This window comes from Telopea speciosissima, chromosome 2 (genome assembly GCF_018873765.1).
Source record: "Telopea speciosissima isolate NSW1024214 ecotype Mountain lineage chromosome 2, Tspe_v1, whole genome shotgun sequence".
NCBI classification, from domain to species: domain Eukaryota; kingdom Viridiplantae; phylum Streptophyta; class Magnoliopsida; order Proteales; family Proteaceae; genus Telopea; species Telopea speciosissima.
The window spans coordinates 56,661,477-56,683,232 of record NC_057917.1 but is presented as its reverse complement, the minus strand read 5'-3'; the positions used below and the strand labels follow the sequence as shown (position 1 = coordinate 56,683,232).

Genomic DNA, 21,756 nt, shown 5'->3' with positions numbered 1-21,756 from the left:
GTCAGTTATGCTCGGGATACCAGATCCCCAGGCATACTTGAACCCTGTGGCGTCCGTTGTATTTTCTTGGGATATTCGCCATCCTAAAAGGGTTATAAATGTTACCACACCCCTTGTCGTGCCTTGGTCAGTATGGATGTTATCTTTCATGAAGCTCTCTCCTATTATCCATCTACACCTCTTCAGGGGGGGAATTTCAGGGAAGATGTGTTGGTTGAGATTCCTATACAGAACCAGCAGAATATGTCTCCTGTACAGAACCAACCGAATATTGACCCCACCCCCTCTTTAGCCTTCTGCTCCTCCCCTCCCTCCTACTGAAGACAGAGAGGATTTTCCCCAGGGGGAGAACTTAGATGATGCTGAAAATCCCCTTCAAGGGGAGTTGATTCCAGTACAACAAACCATTAGGAAATTTCAAAAGAAAATTAATGATTCTAATCTCAAAACCTAACACAGGGGACATTCCAAAAACACGCAACTACCATCCACTGCAGCACCAATACCAATCCAGTTGCTGGCCTTGGAACCAGATCGTTCTCCAGGTAACATCTCTTCTCCTTCTTCTCCTGACTTACCTATTGCTCATCGCAAAGGTATTTGGGCCTGTACTCGGCATCCTATTTCTCATGTAGTCTCTTATGATTCCCTTTCTCCATCCTTCCGTACGTTTGTCTCTTCTCTTTCTTCTGTTCGTATTCCCCAAAATTGGTAGGAAGCTTTTACATATGGAAAGTGGAAGGCAGCAATGATGGAAGAAATGAAAGCCTTACAAAAGAATGATACATGGGAGCTTGTGGTTCATCCTCCAGGAAAGAAACCAGCTGGATATAAGTAGGTGTTTGTGGTGAAACAGAAGGTAGATGGCATTGTGGATCGATACAAAGCACGATTGGTGGCAAAGGGATTTACTCAGACTTATCGGATCGACTATCAGGAGACCTTTACACCAGTTGCAAAGCTGAACACTGTCAGAGTACTACTATCTTGTGCAGTAAATATGGGATGGGAATTGCAGCAGTTAGATGTGAAGAATGCCTTCCTCCATGGAGAGCTTGAGAAGGAAATGTATATGGATATTCCACCGGGTTTCTCATGTGATAAAACCAGCGGCAAAGTGTGTAAATTGAAGCGTACTTTATACAGGCTGAAGTAGTCACCCAGTGTATGGTTTGGACGGTTTCACAAGGCTATGGTTTCTGTGGGTTATAAGCAGAGTAATGCTGATCATACCCTGTTTATAAAAAGGAATGGTGAAAAAATAACCATTCTCATAATCTATGTGGATGACATTGTGGTCACCGGGAATGATAATAATGAGATCAGCAAATTAAAGAGTTTCCTTGGCCAAGAATTTGAAATAAAAGATCTGGGAAACCTAAAGTACTTTCTAGGGATAGAAGTTGCTCGATCTTCTAAGGGCATCGTTCTTTCTCAAAGGAAGTACATCCTAGATTTGCTAACCGAGAGTAGAATGCTAGGGTGTCATCCTTCTGATACACCTATGGAAGCTACTACACGGCTTAAAGAAAAGGAGGGTGAACCTGTTGACAAAGGTCCTTATCAGAGATTGGTCGACAAGCTTGTTTATCTATCTCATACATAACCAGATATAGCCGTCTCTGTGAGTATGGTAAGTCAGTTCATGCACGATCCTCATTCTTCTCATATGGATGTTGTTCTTTGAATTCTCCGTTACTTGAAGTCAGCCCTGAGAAAAGGAATTCTTCTGTCTCCAAATGGCCATCTTCATGTCGAAGCATATACTGATACTGATTGGGCTGGATCCTCTGATAGGAAGTCGATCTCTGGCTATTGCTCGTTTGTTGGTGGAAACCTTGTTACGTGGCGTAGTAAAAAGAAGAACGTAGTGGCAAGGTCTAGTGCTGAGGCAGAATTTCGTGCTATGGCACAAGGTATTTGTGAATTGCTATGGCTCAAAGGCTTATTGCAAGATCTTGGTATTCCTGTCCGTCTTCCCATGATGTTGTATTGTGACAACAAGGCTGCCATTAGCATTGCTCACAATCCTATTCAGCATGATCGTACAAAGCATGTGGAGGTTGATAGGCACTTTATCAAAGAGAAGTTGGAAGAAGGGTTGGTCTGTGTTCCTTTTGTGCAGTCTGCTGACCAACTAGCTGATGTGTTCACTAAGGGATTAAGTGGAAAAGTATTTCATCCTATTCTTGTCAAGTTGGGCATATTTGATATTTATGCTCCAACTTGAGGGGGAGTGTTAGAATAAGTAGTTCTACCCGATAGGGGTAGTTTTGTCCTCTTTTATATTTGTTCTCCCTTAGCCTATTCTTATTTGGGTATTCCTAATATGAATCGGCAAGGGTAGCTTTCCTAATTCTAGTATGATTATTGCAACTCTTTGATTATAAATAAAGGAGCTTGGTGATCCATATTGATCACTCAAGCATTCAGTTCTAAGGCTGTTTACAATGGTAAAGAGAATTGAGTTCCGGTACTTCTGTGCTCAGCAAACATGGTGACTTGTGAAGGTCTCTCCTGGCCCATTGCTTTTCTTCTACTCTTCTTCTTCTGGAACTGGTTTCATAATAGCCAGGTCATATCTCTTCAAAACTTTTCTTCTCTTCATCATCTCATAATCTCTCTTTCTTCTCTATTTTCCAAAATTGATTCCATAGTTCTGACTAATTCAAGCTGGTTTTTATATCTTAACTATAAATCTAAAATTCTACAGCTTAAGTTAATCCCATATCTGTCCCTTAGATCTGATCATCAATTCCCGCAGAGTTTCCTCAGTTAGTACTTCTAGGCTCTAGCTTGAATATAAGCAGCCTGAGAATCAGCTATCAATTAAATATGATTTTCAAGATTCTCATATCAATTGATAAATCTGATATTACTTTAACACGACCAGATTTTCAGCCAGATCTGTCCATTGATGTAAAATTTATTTTTCTCTTGTTTGCTATTAATTATGGTCCTCTTCTAGTTCTATCGACTTCTACAAAAATCCCAGTTATAATTGTAGTTCTTGTATTAATAACCTTATTACTTAATTTAGTTTCAATTATATGGTTTTAATGTATATCAAGTTCACATTGTACATCACAATGATCAGAAGCAGTAAAAAATTTATCTGGATCCTATATTTAAATAATATTCACTAAACATTTTTCGAAATAGCAGATCTATTCGACAATAGGGATTGTGTATTTAATATTTTGGAAGTTAAAATCTATTAGTTTCTCCACTGGTGAAAGTTTTTCCCTACAAACCATAGTTGTAAAGGGGAGCCATGATCTTGCGAAGCGCCTAGGTGAGGCCAAGCTGCCCGAAGCAAGCACCATATTTCAGGAAAATATGCCCCATCCTCTTATTTTCCCCATTTCTGGTCTAAAGTTATCTGGGTGCCAGGACACATAAGGGGGGATTGGTCACTGATGCAGTTCAGAAGAACAAGACCACCACCAACGGGTTTTATGGGCCATGGGGTTTGTATTTTTGGGTTTTACGATTGTAATGGAGCACTTCTATAAGCCCAAATATGAGGGCTTTGACTCCTATACAGGATTAGGTGTTAGTTTCTATTTTGTTAAGTTCTAGAAGAGCCTCTATTTTGTGGAAACTTAAGTTGCAAGTGATTACTCCTTCCACACATGGGGCCGGCGTTTCCTATTTTGATTATTCCATTATGTTATAAATAAAGAGGAGGGGATCATACCCAGCCCCAACTATTTGAAACACAATTTAGCCTTGAGCTTGTGAGTTCTATGAAAGACAGCACGATTCTATGGGATTCAGAACCGCTCTACTATGGGATGTAGTTGGGAAATCTTGGTGGGATGTCAAGGGTGGAGCTGGTGGGATTGCTTCTCCATAGTTAGGTGAGAGGCGTAACATATCCTTTCTTATCTTCTTCTTCTTTTACATTCCCTAAAGGTCAGATTCAGATTTTTTTTCTCCATCTTTGTGCCTGCAACTTACAGTTTCAGTTTTTATCTCTTGAATTTCTGTTTCGATCTCTAACCATTGTCAGTTTTCTTCATAGTTTCAGACCTGGTTTTTACTGCCGAGTCGCCGACACACTCTTCAATTAAATCCACTGGTTCCCTGTTTGATCCTAGCTTTGAGTGTTGTTCAGCAGTACTACTACCTTAGTTTTTGTTATCTTCAACTTTCTATTTTCCTACATGTTATTAGTTCTAGTTCACTTGCTAATTCAGTACTACTTGGTTACTAAATCTCTTCCATGGTCAAAAGATTCTCTTACTTTAATTTTTTTGATCGATACTATAGATTAAAGCCTCGCATGAAACTAGAAAAACTGTAATACTCACCTTGAATTACATGCTAACCTTTTTAGGTAAGGATAGACAGAACAACAGACCTTGGATCCCTCCAAATGCTATGGAAATGGAAGTAAGGGATTACAAGCGTCGCATTCAAATAACCCGCCACAGCAACTGCATTGCATATCTGCGAAACAAAGAAGGTAATCAAGTAGAAAATGTAAGAACAAGGTCTATTTCGTGAGATCTAATTCCACCAGTGGGGGGAAAAGAATATGATGTAAGAGAATAATCACTCATAAAAGAAATGTGACAAGGAATTGGCACAACCGATGTCCTTTGCTGATTCAAGCCACCATTAGCCTCCACATATATGTAACCATTTGAATCAGGTAAACCTATAGTATGGAACACAACATCGTCCAATTTAAAGTTAGAAAAAATGATCACTATTGTAGAAAAAATTGTACAAAAGACAACAGGAAGAGGAAAAGGGGTAGATGGTGAATCGACACATAAATTAATATATTTGGCAAATCCAAGTAATATTTCTCCTGAAGTTAAACTGTTCATATAATGACTCAACATGATATAAATTTGGCAAATCCACGTAATATATTTTTCATGAAGTGAAACAGTTCATATAATGACTCAACACGATGTGATTTCTGCATGGCTATCACTGGAATTAGATCAATCTGACCAATGTTATTAGGTACTGGGCATGATGTAAAAATAAAATAGTGAGTATTAGGTCAAAGTAATGAAGGAAAAATAACAAGAGAGAAAAAAGGATGAAAAGAGAGAGAGGAAGAAGAAGAAGAGGCAGAAGCGAAAAAAGCAGTTTGGGAGAGAATTGATTTCTCTCCCCTACATTTACTAACTTGAAATATCATGTAAGATTACATCAATACCCCCACACTAACATAAGAATACCTACAAAGGTAAAGTTTATTTAACAAAGTATCTATACCTATAATACCCTCACTATAGTCTAGGAGGGACTTGAGTATGGAGGGTGGTATGTATGGGGAGCAGTGGTGTGCACCATCATATGGATATAGCACGGGGAGCACCAGTTCCGACTTTAGTCACTATACTGGTTATGGTCAGTTTGGCCAGGTTGGCTCTTCATCATCATTACCTTCTGTCTCTGAGTATGAGGGTCAGTCATGCACCAGAACAGGTTTTGTGGACAGCATGTCCAGGTTCCCGGCCCCCCAGCCATACATGCTGGTTCCAATTCCCCATGCACAATCAAGTAGCAGTGGCTCTCACTCAATTTCTGCATAGTTCAGAGATATATACCATAGGTTAGGGTACATCGAGTACGTTGATGATTCCATCCATAGGGCTGTTGTGGACAACTTTGAGCGTTTCTTCCGCCATACTATGACATGGCCAGCTTTTGTGATTCAGTCGGAGGAAAACTTGATTCCACATCAGCAACATTCTAATGGTTTTGATCCGGCCCAGCACTCGGTCCATCAAGTAGCAGTGGCTCTCGCTCGAGTTCTGCATAGTTCAGAGATATATACCATAGGATAGGGTACCTTGAGTACGTTAACGATTCCATCCATAGGGCTGTTGTGGACAATTTCGAGCGTTTCTTCCACCACACTATGACATGGCCAGCTTTTGTGATTCAGTCGGAGGAAAACTTGATTCCGCATCAGCAACATTCTAATGGTTTTGATCCGGCCCAGCACTCATTCCAATACTAGGTGACTCACTGACTAGTTGTTGCTTGTATTGTTCAATGTTCACTCTTATAATCTTATATGTCACTTTTTGACTCTTTGTAACAAATTATGTTTTCTGTATGATTTATTTAATGGTTTATAATTTCATGTCTTTTCATTCCTAATGTTTATTTAGTGTTTTTTTTTTAACTTGAATTATATGTGTTCTAGTACTAAAGAGTGTATGAGATGGGCCATATCACAGTATATATGCAACGTAAACTACCAATCATAGGTCTACAGTCAAACTACCATTTTGAGTTAGTTTTTTTTTTTTTTTTTTTTTTTAATTTAAGAGTTCCATTATGTTTATAGGGCTTATAATAGGCTGTTCTGCAACTTTCATTGCCTAACTAGGTCATATGGCCACCAAAACTAGGGGCCAAAAATAATACACCAACTCAACCGAGATCTTGGCATCTCACAGAGACAACTCGGTTTTGGGCCTGTCCGAAACCAAGACCTCGAACCTTGGTTATCACATGAAAAGCAAATACATGGAATAAATTCCACAGCTTTAACAGCAACATCTTTGAGTCATCGGGTTGCCTATTTATGTTTGGTGTGGGCAGATTTATTTTTGGATGAATAACTATATTACCGAACCCCAGGAGGGGGTAGGGAAGAAAAAAGGGGGGAGGGGAATATACAAATAAGGGGAAAGAGGGGGGGGGGGGGCAGACAAGAATACCAACCCAGCCTATGCAGAGGAGGGGGACCGCAAAAGAGACGAATCTAGGCCCCAGGAGACAACAATATGCCTGTTCCTTGGGGAATCCAGAATCTGATCAAGGCGGCCGCATCTGATCTTAGAAGAAACGTCAAAGAAGATGGCTTTCCAAATCAGGTCAAAAGATCGGGAGTTGGAAGTCCATCTCCTAAGGTTTCGTTCCATCCAAACATGATAGATAGTAGCACAAAAGACCAGCTTACCAATAGTGTCACAGACTGAATTTCCTGAAAAAGCTTTATCCAACCAGAGCCATTCCCGATCAAAGTCCAAAGGTCTCCTACTTCGGGGCCATATGGAGGTAACGGCTTTTTTCCAGATGGTAGAGGAGAAGGGGTAAGCAAAGAAAAGGTGGGCTATGTCCTCATGACCATTCCAACAGAGGCCGCAGGAAGGGGAAACAAGGATATTACGGTGCAGCAAGAAGGCTTGGGTAGGGAGGCAAAGTCTAAGGGATCTCCAGGCGATGAAGCTATGGCGAGGGATATGACCCTTGAAGCAGATAAGTTTGTGCCAGGGGATGATGGGGCTAGGATCTCGAACAAAGTTCCAGGCTGATCTGGAGGAGAAAGTGTCGTTGGGGGAAGGGACTTATCTACCAGGGGGGGAGAAGGGGGGGTAGGGGAGGGAGAGACTGCCAAATCAGGGAAAGAATAGAGGGGTTAAGAGATGGGGGAGGGAACTAGGATCCTAAGGCAATGAGGCTGGAAAGGGGAGAGGCTTTAGGGAGACCAGAAGAATAAATTGCCCTGGGCCCGAGGAGGTGAAAAGAATCCCAAGGGGGTGCCAAGGGTCAAGCCAGAGGGAGATGGAGGAGCCATCAACAATGGAAGCTGAAGTGCTACGGAGGGCGAGAGGCCGAAGAAGGATGATTTTGCGCCATATCTAAGAACAATCCGAGGGAATCTTGACAGTCCAAATGGAATCCGATTTGAGAAGATGGAAGTAGACCCAATTGACCCAAATGAACTCTTGGCGGGAAGAGATTTTCCAAATCAGCTTAAGGATGCCCGTAGTGTTGGAGTCGCGAATGCGACGGATGCCTAGACCTCCTTTGGATTTGGGGAGGCAGATGGATTTCCAGCTAGAAGGATGGAGGAATTTGGAGGAGTCAGACCCTTTCCAGAGAAAAGCACAAAAGAGACGCTCCATTGCCTTGATGGTGGCTTTAGGGATTCTGAAGATGCCACTCTAATAGATATATGAGCTTGGAGAACAGATTTGACACATTCCAGTTTGCCAGCATAGGATAGGAGTTTACCTTTCCAAAGTTGGAGCCTCTTGCGAATATTGTCGAGCATGGAAGCGCAGTAATGGCTGGACAGCCTTGCAGGAATGAGGGGAAGGCCGAGGTAATTAACAAGGAGAGAACCAATGGAAAACCCAGTTAGGCGCAGGAGAGAATCTTTAACCGACTCGGGGATGCCAATGAGGAAGATTTTGGATTTGAGGATGTTGAAGTACTGTTCACGTGAACAGTGATTTGGTATTTGTGTTTTATAATTAGGATTATAAACTCCTAGTTATAGTTTAAGTCTGTCCTATTTCTCTTTGAGTTGCTGTAGTCCTAGTTGGTAGTCCTAGTTCTACTTTGAGTCCTAATTGTTAGTCTTTGTTTTATTATTCTCCTATTGTAACTTGGACTCCTATCCTAATTAGGAATTCCAAATCAGATTAAGTTATAAATACAAGTATGCTGAGGGAGACTGTCATATCAGACAGTTCTCTTCTCTTCCCATCTTCTTCTTTTCATCTCTTCTTCTTCTCTTCTCAGTTCTGGTATTCTTCAAGTGTGTTTTGCTACATGGTATCAGAGAACAACCATTAGATCGTCTGTGATCTGCGACACTGGTTTGAGAGTCTTCTAAGTAATCAATTTTCTTTAAAGGGTGCAGCACCCTATGCTGCATATTCTGAGAATTACACCCTAGATGAAGTTTTCAAGAGAAAACTACGGTTCTACTGCTACTACATACCTGAAGAAAAGGATCGACTGGAGTCTTCAGTTTATATTACCTACTCGAAGGTAGCTTCTGCCTTGTTCTGAGTTCTTCTATTACGTGCGATTGTGCTGCTGCTTAGAAATCACTTCTGGAGTTTGCTGCTACTTGCATTCCAAAGTGAAGCCCTTTTTTGTCTGCTGCTCTGTTCCACAGTGAAGCCTTTAATTTACTCCAATCGATCCATCACATCTATTTTCAGGTATAGAATTTTACAGACTTATTTACATCCTATCTCTGCCGATAGGATTTTTTCTGCAACTCTTAGCTTTTCAAATCCTACTGTTGCTGATTGACTACTGCTATTATTGGGTTTCTTCAACCCTCATTCTGCTGGTTCTTATTTCTGCTGCAATTCCCTGCTGCCACCTTGGGTTTACATACCCTATTTCTGCCGATTGGTTACTGCTACTGCTTTTGGGTTTTCAAACCCTAATCTGGTTCTAAGTGAGATCCACTTGTTACTGCTACTAGTACTGCCGATTGGTTGCTGCTACTGTTACTGCTTGGACTTGATAAATTATATCTATGGCTGATCCTAAAACACCAACGAATAATGTTCAAGTACAGATTACCACTATTAAACTCTCAGGAGTTTCAAATTATTTATTATGGGCCCAGGTAGTTCAAGCTTACATACATGCCAAGGGCAAACTGAAATACATTACCGATGATCCTCCTGATCGTGATCCTAAAGATGCTACCACATTAACAGTTCATGAAGAGTGGATGCGCGAAAACTCTATTGTCAAGATATAGCTATGGAACAGTGTTGAGCCTGCTATTGCCTCCAATGTTATGTTTCACTCCCTTGCTAAGGATGTCTGGAATGACTAACGTGAAAGCTTCTCTCAAGAAAGGAACATCTCTCGTATGTATGATCTCTATGAGAAATTATTTTTCAACAAGGAGATAAAACCTTAAATGAGTATTTTGCCAGTTATAAGGGCATGGTTGAAGAACTACAGATACATCAACCTTTGACCACTAATCTTGATCAGTTAAAGCAACAAAGAGCTGAGTTCCATGTTGCGAAGTTTCTTGTTGGACTACACCCTGACTACCAGTCTGTGAAGAGTCAGCTACTCACAAGAGAGAAGGTTCCCTCTCTCAATGAAGTTTTTTCTCGTATTAACCATCTGGCTAATCCGTCCAAATCTGATAGTACTCCCAAAGACAACTTAGCCTTTGTTGCAAATCGTGGACGGGGGCGTGGTCGTGGTTGTGGCCAATTTAGAGGCCGTGGTCGTGGATCTAATGGACGAGGTACAGGTACTCAATATGTTGACAAATCTGCCCGCCAGTGCACTTATTGTGGAAAACCTAATCATACTGTTGGCACTTGTTGGGCCACACATGGAAAACCTGATTGGGTGAATGAACTAGCCAATACTACCACCATTGAAACTACTACTGAGAAACCTAACAGTGATATGAACCAGGGTTCATCAACTTCATCTTCTATGTCTCGTGCATGGTACTAAATCCCGTTTCGTTTCGGTGTTTCGGTTTGACCGAAATTTCGACCGAAATTTCGACGAAATCTCGTCGAAATATGGTATTTTTCTGTGGGCGTAAAATGCCAAAAATGACCGAGATTTCAGAAATTTTCGAAACGAGATGACCGAAATTATCGAGATTTACGAAATTTCAGAAACGAGATGATCGAAATTTCCGAAATATTTGAAATATTGCATTTTTCATATCGGGCTTGCGTTTCATTTCGGACAGGTCGAGATACTCGAAATATTCGATATCTTGACCGAAATTTCGCGAGTTTTAGTACTATGGTCTCGTGAGGATTACAACCAACTAGCCAAACGCCTCCAACAACTTGAAGCTACATCTGCCTCTTCCTCTATTGCCACTCTAGCCTATAAAGGTAATGCTGCATTTTTCCCTTCTTCTACTTCTTGGCTTATCGATTCAGGTGCTTCATGTCACATGACTGGTAAGTCAAGCTTATTTTCTTCCATAAATTCCGTTCAAACCTCCTCCAATGTTATTCTTGCTGATGGATCCTCTACTAAGATAACTGGTCATGGAACTGTTTCTCCAACATCATCCATGACTTTCTCTCCTATTCTTCATGTTCCTAAATTACCCTTAAACCTTGTTTCTGTTAGTCAGCTTACTAAATCCCTTAACTGCTCTGTAACCTTTAATCCTTCTTATTGTGTTTTTCAGGACCTTCAGACAAGGAAGAAGATTGGTGGAGGGCTTGAGCACGATGGACTATATTACTTGGATGGCACCAGACATTCCACTGCTGCTACGTCTACTACCATACCATCTCCCATGCAATGACATCTACGCCTTGGTCACCCATCCTTACCTAAACTTCAATTAATGGTCCCTAGTTGCAAGTCCACATCTCACCTTGAATGTGAGGCTTGTGAACTAAGCAAGCATCATCGCTCGTCTTTTCTTGCCCGTACTTTACCTAGAAGTTCTTCATTATTCTCTTTAGTTCATTCTGATATTTGGGGTCCGTGTCGTGTTCGTAATAGGTTAGGATTTTCTTATTTTGTTAGTTCTGTGGACGATTATTCTCGCTCCACTTGGGTTTATCTGTTAAAGGACCGGGCTCAATTTCTTACCGTGTTTAAAAATTTTTATCAAGAAATAAAAACTCAATTTGCCACATCCATTCAAAATTTTCATTCAGATAATGCTTTGGAGTACACCCAATCTGCAATTTTTTATTTTTGCCTCACCCATGGTATTCTTCACCAAACTAGCTGCTCGTACACTCCACAACAAAATGGGGTGGCCGAATGCAAAAATCGGCACTTACTCGATGTTGCCCATTCTATTATGATCCACATGAATGTCCCCACACGTTTTTGGTGTGATGCCGTTCTTACAGCCTGTTATCTTATTAATCGTATGCCTTCTTCCGTTTTACAAAATAAAATTTCTTTTTCTCTTCTTCATCCTAATCTTCCTTTGTTTTCCTCTCCACTGCGTGTTTTTGGTTGTGTGTGTTTCGTTCACATTCTCCATCCCACCATTGATAAACTCTCTCCACGGTCAGTTAAATGTCTTTTTCTTGGTTATTCTCGTACCCATAAAGGGTATAAATGTTTTGATCCCATTTCCAACAAACAATTTATTAGTACAGATGTCACTTTTTTTTAAAATACTCCCTATTTTCCTTCTTCCACTTTACCATCTATAGTGAACCATGAAGTTCCTTTAGGTCCACCTATACCTGTTCCTATTTCTGTTCCTTCACCAATTCAAGTCTATCACCGTCGTCGACGTTGTTCCCCAACCTTACCTTCCACCACCATACCTATACTTGCTCCCACAGTTCCACCACCTGTACCCACTCCTACTACATTACCCACAAATCCTGTTCCTACAATTCCGGTCCTATCTAGTGATCCAGCGGATGCCACTCAACCACCTAGTGATACAACGGATGCCGCTCAGCCTGCCACTCAATCTGACTTCGATGCTGAAGGCTCCATTGACTTACCCATTGCTTTTCGTAAAGGTACTCGCTCTTGCACTCAAAGACCGGTTTATCCTATTGAGCACTATGTAACCGTTTCTCATCTTCCTTCTCACTATCACCCACTTGCTTCAGCATTATCTACTAACCTTATTCCTCACACCCACCATGAGGCATTCTCTCATCCTGGTTGGAAGTCTGCCATGTACACCAAGGTGGATGCATTGTTATCTCGCAATACCTGGACTCTGGTTTCACTACCTGTTGGGAAAGATCTTGTAAGTGTCAGTGGGTTTATATTATCAAATACAATCTGGACGGTTCTGTTGAACAACTGAAGGCCCGCCTAGTTGCTAAAGGCTATACTCAAACCTATGGTGTGGATTACTTTGAGACTTATTCTCCAGTTGCTCGTCTGAACTCTGTTCGGATCCTTATTTCTTTGGCTGTTATTTTGATTGGCCCCTATATCAAATGGATATCAAAAATGCTTTTCTCTATGGTGATCTACAAGAGGAGGTTTATATGGAGTAACCTCCAGGGTATGTTGCTTAGGGGGAGTCTTCTACCAAAGTTTACAAGCTTCGCAAGGCAATTTATGGGTTGAAACAATCTCCACGAGCATGGTTTGATAAGTTCAGCTCCATTGTTACTAAGGTAGGATTCTCTCAGTGTTACTCTGACCATTCTGTTTTTGTTCGCCGTCAGAATTCTAAAGTGGTGGTGATGGTCGTCTATGTGGATGACATTATTATAACTGGTAATGATGCTTCTAGTATTGCCCAAGTTAAAGCATATCTTCATCAGCATTTTCAGATGAAGGACTTGGGTGCTCTCAAGTATTTTCTTGGTATTGAGGTTTTAAGAAGCAAGAACGGTATTAGCTTGTCTCAGAGGAAATATGTCCTTTACCTTCTAACTGACACTGGAATGCTTGCTTCCAAACCTAATGGATCCTCATTAGAAACTTGGATCCGATGAGGGTGAGGATTTTTCAGATGTTCATCGATATAGAAGACTAGTTGGCAAACTTATTTATCTTACAGTCACTCATCCGGATATATCCTTTGCTGTTGGGGTTATTAGTCAATTTATGCAATGTCCAAAGAAAATTCATTGGGAAGCTGTTTGCCGTGTGTTGCGCTATCTAAAGAGTGCTCCTGGTAAAGGTCTCATTTATTGACCTAATCGAAATGCTAATCTGGTTGGGTTCTCTGATGCTGATTGGGCTGGTATTGATGGTGATAGACGGTCCACTTCTGGTTATTGCACTTTTGTGGGTGGAAATTTGGTCACATGGAAAAGCAAGAAATAAACCACCTTTGCTCGATCCAATGCTGAAGCCGAAAATCGAGCGATGGCACATACTACAGCTGAGTTGATGTGGGTCAAATCTTTACTCCAGGAATTAGGGTTTCCCATCAACCAGCCTATGCAAATGTTTTGTGATAATCAAGCCGCTATCTATATTGCAAGTAATCCTGTTTTTCATGAAAAGACAAAGCACATTGAGGTTGATTGTCACTTTGTTCGGGATGCTATTATGAAGAAGTTGGTTGTTACTCGTTTTGTTTCTACTACCAATCAACTTGGTGATATACTGATATGTTTACAAAGGCACTATTTGGACCTGCTTTCTATCGAAGTTGGTCCAAGCTGGGTCTAGGTGACATTGTTCACGTGAACAGTGATTTGGTTTTTGTGTTTTATAATTAGGATTATAAAGTCCTAGTTATAGTTTAAGTCTGTCCTATTTCTCTTTGAGTTGCTATAGTCCTAGTTGGTAGTCCTAGTTCTACTTTGAGTCCTAATTGTTAGCCTTAGTTTTATTATTCTCCTATTGTAACTTGGACTCCTATCCTAATTAGGAATTCCTAATCAGATTAGGAGTTCCCTCTTTTCTATTGTAATTTCAAGTTATAAATACAAGTATGATGAGGGAGACTGTCATATCAGACAGTTCTCTTATCTTCCCATCTTCTTCTTTTCATCTCTTCTTCTTCTCTTCTCAGTTCTGGTATTCTTCAAGTGTGTTTTGTTACAGAGGAGATTGATGTGGAGACCCAGAAGGGATTCAAAGAGGTGGAGGGAGTCCATGATGGCAGAGATAGAGGAAAGGGTAGCCTTAGAGAAGATCATCAGATCATCTGCAAAGGCCAGATGGGTGAGGTTAATATGCTTGCATTTAGGAATAGGGGAGATGAGGTGGAGATCCGTTTTGGATTGAAGGCTTCTAGAGAGGACTTCCAGAGCCAGGGAGAACAGGAATGGTGAAAGGGGGAAACCTTGGCGAATGCCTACTTTGGAATGAAAGAAACCTGCCGGAGAGCCGTTGACAAAGACAAAGAAGGAGGGGGAGGAAATGCAGGCATAAATCCAACGGACAAAAGTAGGGGGAAAGCCCATTTGGGCAAGCACATCACAAATAAAATCCCAACAAAGGGAATCAAACGCCTTGTGAAAGTTGATTTTCATGAGGGCCGCCGGGCTATGAGATTTACGGTCAAAACCTCTAACAATTTCAGAGCAAAGAATGATGTTGTCTGCAATGCTTCTACCCGAAATGAAGGCAGATTGATTAGGGCTGACAAGGGAGGGGATAACAGCCTTGATCCTATTAGCAAGGATCTTTGCAATGAATTTGTCGATGAGGTTGCAAAGGGAGATAGTGTTAGAGTTGTTAGAATATCTTGTATAAGGGTAGTTCTGTCATTGTTTAGTTATAAGACATGACCAAGTTGTATTTTTCTTTTTCTTGTTTTATTTCCCTTTACTTCCCTAGGGAGGTCTGTGTAATTTGGAAGAGTTTATTAATGAAGTAATATATGTGTTGAGAATTACTCAACACACATAACTGATTCTCTCCCAACTCTTCTTCTCTTCTTCCCCTTTCCTTCCTCCTTGCTGTTAAGTCTTTAATCTCTCATTAGAATCGATCCATTGAAGATTTAACTTGGTATCAGAGCTAGCATCTTTGGTTTGAGAGTCGGCTCAGCTCAGTAGTTATCTTCTCCTCTCTTTGGAACCCTATAAATGTAAAGGGGTTCCATTAGAGGCTGTATATGTGAGATACTATACTTCTTACAGTCTTAGGAGTGGTATTCTTTAAACCAAGTCCATATGGAGAGAGTTTAGGAGCGGCTGAAGTGGTTTGAAGCTTTGGAAGATGCCTGCCTAGCTACCGCCAGCCTGTGAAGTATTTGCCTTGGTTCTCCTTCACCTCTCCATCTCTTGGAATGAGACCTAGTGCATTTGAATCGCCTAGGGGTGTTATCTCAGACCCCTAACCTCTTGGTTGTTGAGAGTAATGTTACTTAGCTTCCAACTGTTGTGAAGCCTTGGAAGAAAACCCAGTTTTTCCGCCAGCCTTGGGCTGTTTCAGATTCGACTCTGCCTTTAGCAGATTGGTTTGCCTTGGAACTTGACTAATTTAAGTCGTACAGGAGTGCTGTTTTGAAGCCCTAAGAGCCTGTTCTTGAAGGTGGAAGATTGGAAGACTACTGCTACTTTTTTGCTGCTGAACAGGTATCGGCAGCTCTGTTTCTGCTTCTTGTTTGACCTTTTTTTAAAGATTGCTGCATTGGATGATTGTTTGTTGCTGAGTATGGAATGTTTGCATCTTGTTACACTTGTTGGGTGTTATGAACTGAAGTTTCTTGGCTGTTAGAAGGATTTGGTTTGAGTTATGCAAGTTTTTTGCTCTCTGTATGCCTGCTGTTTTTTAGGCTTGGTCTCAGCCTAGTGATTTGGTTGATTGAGCACCATTGTGTATTGGTTTGCCTCCTTTGTTTGGGTTGAGTGTACTCCCCACTTGAGCAAAACACTATATTGATTGTTGAAGTGTCTGCCCATTATGTCTACTGTGTCTGGACAAGATTCTAAAGTCAGTGGACCAACTACAGCTGGCAGCCTAAGTAGTGGTTTCCCAACCATGGCTTCCTTTGATAACCCCAACACCCAAATCTCTGTTGTGAAATTAGACAATACCAACTACTTGGATTGGTCCCTTCTGTGAAGTTGTCCCTACACAGTAAGGGAAAGTTAGGATACATTACTGGGTCTATCACGGCTCCTACTACAACTGATCCAGGCTATCTCAAGTGGGAGACTAAGAACTCCACTGTCATGACTTGGCTGATATTCTCCATGAAACCTGAGATAGGTAGGAGGCTTATGAGTAAGGAGACTGCGAAAGATATCTGGGACAGTGTCTCCAAAGTTTTTGATAGAGTTGGAGATGCAACAAAAGTGTATCAAATCCTCCAAAAGATCATCCATATGAAATAGGGTGATAGGAGTATATCTGTTGGAATATGTAATCCAGAATACCGTGGGGGTATTCTAGTCCTTTTGAGGTAGTTTTATTCCTATATTATTAGGTTTAAGTGGCTGCTCTTATAGAGTCAGCTAGTTAGGGGTAATTATGTCTACAGTTGGCTATGTGGGTTTTAGTCCCACATCGCCTAGTTCAGTCCTTTGTAACTTTCCCCTCTATTATAAATAGAGGGGCTTACCTATCAATGAATACAAGCTATTATTTTCTCTCTATTTCTCTATTTCTAACCCATGATTCTGCCAACAATATCTGAGTACTACAACTTTGTTATTAGCTTGTGGGAGGAATATGATCACTATCCAACCTCCAGTTGTCTAATTCTGATGATCAGGCAAAGGTCTATAGGAGCCAAGAAAAGGAAAGGATCATTATTTTGCTTGGTGGTCTTAACCCAGAATATGAGCCTCTTCGCTTGCAAATCTTAAGAAGATCTCCCTTTCCATCTCTGGATGAAGTGTGCAGCTATTTGCAAAGTGAGGAAACCAGGAGAACCACTATGGATATTGCACCATCAATAGAGAGATCTGCCCTTGTTTCTAGTTCCCACAGAGACTGGAAACGTGGGGGGAAAGGCCAAGGGCCACCTCGTGGAGATCACCGTGAGAGATTTAAATGTGATCATTGTGGTAAGCTTGGACACACCAAGGACAAGTGTTGGGATCTTCATGGACAGCCTCCTGGTATGCGTGGTGGTTCATCTAGTGCCCGTGGAGGCAAGTGAGGGGGGAGCTAGGGCTCACTCTGTGACATCTGAGTCTGAGCCACCTAGACCCCAGCCGGCTCCTGATACCCTCTCACAAGATGATATTGCAGCCCTCCGTCGGCTGATGTCTCACCTTGGAGGGTCAACTACTGGTTCTACCTCTGGAGGGTCTACTACTTCTGCCTCAGCTCTGCAGGTCTTGTCTGCTCCTCCTACTGCACCCACCTGAATTATTGACACTGGAGCCTCTGATCACATAGCTGGTATGTCACAGTACTATGATTCCTACTCCATTTGCTCTGGCTGGGACAAGGTAAGGATTGTTGATGGTTCCCTTTCTTCTGTCTCTGGTAAGGGTAATACGAGTTACTCCTTCTATTTCCCTTGAGTCTGTCCTTCATGTTCCTGATTTTCCTACTAACCTATTATCAGTGCGTCACCTAACCAAATCCTTACATTGTTGTGTCACTTTCTTTCCTTCCTATTGTGTTTTTCAGGATTTGGAGACAAAGAGGATTATTGGCAGTAGGACTGAAAAAGGAGGACTTTATCTTCTTGAACCATGGTTACCTGCTCAATCGACTGCTACAGCTTATGTTTGTGGTCGGAGTGACCGTAGTACTTTGGAGTCTATAATGCTTTGGCATCAACGTTTGGGTCATCCCTCTTTTGTTGTTATGAGGAGATAGTTACCCCACTTGTTTACTTCTTTCCCTTCATCTTATATTTTTCAGTGTGAATCTTGTATTTTTGCTAAACATTGTCGTACATCTAATCCTTATCGTGGTAATAGATCTACTGCACCTTTTTCCCTTGTTCATACTGATGTTTGGGTGCCTTCTCCTACTACTTCTTTATCTAGATTTCGGTACTTTGTTTCATTTGTGGATGACTATTCTCGGTCTACTTGGACTGTTTTGTTGAAACAAAAGAGTGATGTTTGTGATGTTTTTAAGGATTTTTATCAACTTATCAGTTCTCAGTTTGGTACTCGAATCCAAAATGTTAGGTCTGATAAGGGGGGTGAGTACATGTATGGGGGGCTCCAACAATTCTTTACTGATAATGGCATCATCCATCAACTGGCTTGTGTTGACACCCCCAAACAAAATGGGCTGGCTGAGCGTAAAAACCACCATTTGCTGGAAATCACCAGGGGTCTTCTCTTTGGTATGCATGTGCCTAAGACTTTCTGGTCTGATGCACTTTTTACTGCTGCCTTTCTTATTAACCGGATGCCAACTCCACTCCTTGGCTCCAAATCCCCTTGGCTCTTCTTTCTCCTCAATCCTCAGTTTTCTCCTTGCCTCTAAGAGTCCTTGGTTGTGTTTGTTATGTTCATGTCAACAAATCAGGCCGTACTAAGCTTAATCCCAAAGCTCTCAAGTGCATCTTCTTGGGCTACTTTGATTCAACCAAAGGGTATAAGTGCTACCATCCTCCTTCCAGAAGGCGACTTCTCTCCAAAGATGTCACCTTCTTTGAGTCTATCCCTTATTTTTCTTCCACTCAACATCCTGTTCAGGGGGAGAGTACTAGCAGTGAACAGAATGCTGATGTCATTCCTTTTCTATCTCCCTTGCCTACCTCCACTTCCCCATTCCAATTTGATATTGGAAAGTACAAAGAAGTGGATGTTGTTGATGATGCTGATGCTGATGGTGTTGTTGATATTGATGCTAGTAGTGGTGGTGATGCTAGAAGGAAAAAAGAATACAAGGGAATAAGATTCAAAGAAGATGGTGTATTCACAAAAGGTGAATGCTTGTTGAAGGGAAAAGGAAAGCAACCATGGTATAAGCAACCCTGCCAAAACCCCTCTTTGGATCCACATCCTCAGGCTCATCCTCCTCAGTCAGGTAATTCTTCTCTTTCTGAATTAGATCTTCCCATTGCTATAAGAAAGGGGAAGAGAGCCTGTACTAACCCCATAGCCCAGTTTGTTTCCTATGACTCTATTTCTCCTACAGGTATTGCCTTTTCCACTGCCCTTGAGTCTTCTTCCATTCCCAAAAATGTCACAAAGGCCTTATCCGATCCAAAATGGATGCAAGCAATGTCTGAGGAAATGGTGGCTTTGGAGAAGAACAATACTTGGACACTAGTTGATCTTCCCAGGGGGAGAACTCCAGTTGGATGCAGATGGGTTTATACAATCAAGTATAGATCCGATGGTATAGTGGAAAGATACAAAGCTAGGCTAGTTGCAAAAGGGTATAGTCAAGTGTATAGCATTGACTACCAGGAGACTTTTGCCCCTGTAGCCAAGCATAACTCAATCAGGGTTCTTCTTTCAGTGGCAGCCAATAAAGATTGGCCAATGTACCAATTAGATGTGAAGAATGCATTTCTTCATGGAGAATTAGCAGAAGTGTTGTATATGCAGCCTCCACCCGGTTTTAAGTGTCCCTCAGCTGAAGGGAAAGTGTGTCTCTTGAAGAAAGCTCTCTATGGCCTCAAGCAATCTCCTAAGGCCTGGTTTGAGAGATTTAGACAAGCCATCCTAAAGAATGGGTATTATCAGAGTCAAGCTGACCACACCTTGTTTATCAGGAGAGGTAATGGTACAGTTACAGCTCTCATTGTCTATGTTGATGACATTGTGGTAACTGGGAATGATGTTGCTGAGATAAACAGATTGAAGTCTTATCTGGCTAAACAGTTTGAGATTAAAGACCTTGGACTCTTGAAATACTTCTTGGGTATTGAAGTATCTAGATCAAGTAAAGGAATCAACATTTGCCAAAGGATATTTGTCTTGGATCTTCTGAAAGAGACAGGCATGATGGGGTGCAAACCAGCAACTTTCCCCGTTGATCCGAATTATAAGCTTGGTGATGAATGTGGTTCTTCTCTTATAGATGCAAGCAAGTACCAAAGATTAGTTGGGAAACTAATCTATCTCTCCTTGACTCGACCAGACATCTCTTATGCAGTTAGAGTGGTGAGTCAGTTCATACATGCTCCCAGGAGTGGACATCTGGATGCAGTGTATCGCATCATTAGATACTTGAAATCCTATCCAGGAAAAGGTCTTCTATTTGCCAGGCATGACCATTTGCAGATTGAAGGCTACACAGATGCTGATTGGGCTGGTTCAGTCTCTGACAGGAGATCTACTTCTGGGTACTGTACCTTTATAGGTGGTAATCTAGTTACCTGGAGGAGCAAGAAACAACCAGTTGTACCTAGATCCAGTGCAAAGGCCGAGTTTAGGGCCATGGCTCATGGAGTATGTGAGCTTATATGGCTAAAGAGACTTCTTCAAGACTTGAGCTTTGAAACTGAAGGGCCAATGAGACTTTATTGTGACAATAAAGCTGCTATAAGCATTGCCCATAATCTGGTTCAGCATGATCAAACCAAGCATATTGAGGTTGATCGTCACTTCATCAAAGAGAAGCTAGATTCTGGATGCATTTGTACTCCCTTTGTCAAGACAGGTGATCAAGTAGCAGATATCTTCACCAAGGGTCCCACTCCTAGTCTATTTAGTACCTTATTGTGCAAGCTGGGAATGTATGACATTTATTCTCCAGCTTGAGGGGGAGTGTTAGAGATGTTAGAATATCTTGTATAAGGGTAGTTCTGTCATTATCCTGTTATAAGACATGACCAAGTTGTATTTTTCTTTTTCTTGTTTTATTTCCCTTTACCTCCCTAGGGAGGTTTGTGTAATTTGGAAGAGTTTATTAATAAAATAATATGTGTGTTGAGAATTACTCAACACACATAATCGATTCTCTCCCAACTCTTCTTCTCTTCTTCCCCTCTTCCCCTTTCCTTCCTCCATGTTGTTAACTCTTTAATCTCTCATTAGAATCGATCCATTGAAGATTTAACTAATAGGTCTAAAGTCAGATAGGGAGGTAGCTCCATCTTTTTTAGGGATGAGGCAGATAAAGGTCTGATTGACTTGAGCAAACTGGCTGGGCTTAAAAAAGAAGCTACGGATAGCTTTAAAAAGATCACCTTTGATTACATCCCAGTAGCTAAGGAAAAAACCCATACTGAAACCATCAGGGCCAGGGGCTTTATTGGATTTATGGGAGAGAATTGCCTTTGAGATTTCGTCAACAGTGGGGAATGCAAGGAGAAAATCAGAAAGATGGGGAGGAACAAACTTATCAATGAGGCCAGGGGGGAGGGGAGAAGGGGAAAAGGGGGGGGGATTGAATAGGTTGGAGAAGTTGGAGCTGGTTGCCGATTTAATATCAAGGACCGAGGAGAGAGGGGTCCCATCAGGAGAGAGTAGTAGAGTGATGGAATTGGAATTAAGCCTAGCTTTTAACGATCTATGAAAATAGGCGGTATTGGAATCTCTAAGGTCCAGCCACTTAATGCGGGATTTTTGGCGCAAGAAACTTTCCTCAAGAGAAGAGAGGGAGGCAAGCTCTTCGGAGAGTGTCTTCTCCTTGAGAGCAAGCGTGGGGTTGAGAGGATCCGACTGAAGCCTGGATTGGACAAGGGATAGGTTAGACCGGCAAGAGGAGAGTTGGGAAGGGATGTTGCCAAAG

The 21,756-nt window shown here is 41.5% G+C and overlaps 1 protein-coding gene across 2 annotated transcripts in view; it reads right to left on the bottom strand.

Annotated features, from left to right (window-relative positions):
• The window catches only part of LOC122650360 (protein ESMERALDA 1-like), a 64,508-nt gene that overhangs the window by 23,657 nt on the left and 19,095 nt on the right, over window positions 1-21,756 (bottom strand). For both annotated transcript variants that reach the window (XM_043843770.1, XM_043843771.1), the window contains exons 3-4: window positions 4,599-4,666; window positions 4,367-4,455 (exon numbers count right to left, since the gene is read on the bottom strand). In XM_043843770.1, coding sequence (XP_043699705.1) covers window positions 4,367-4,455; window positions 4,599-4,666 — 157 coding nt within the window. The remainder of the gene's footprint in view (window positions 1-4,366; window positions 4,456-4,598; window positions 4,667-21,756) is intronic.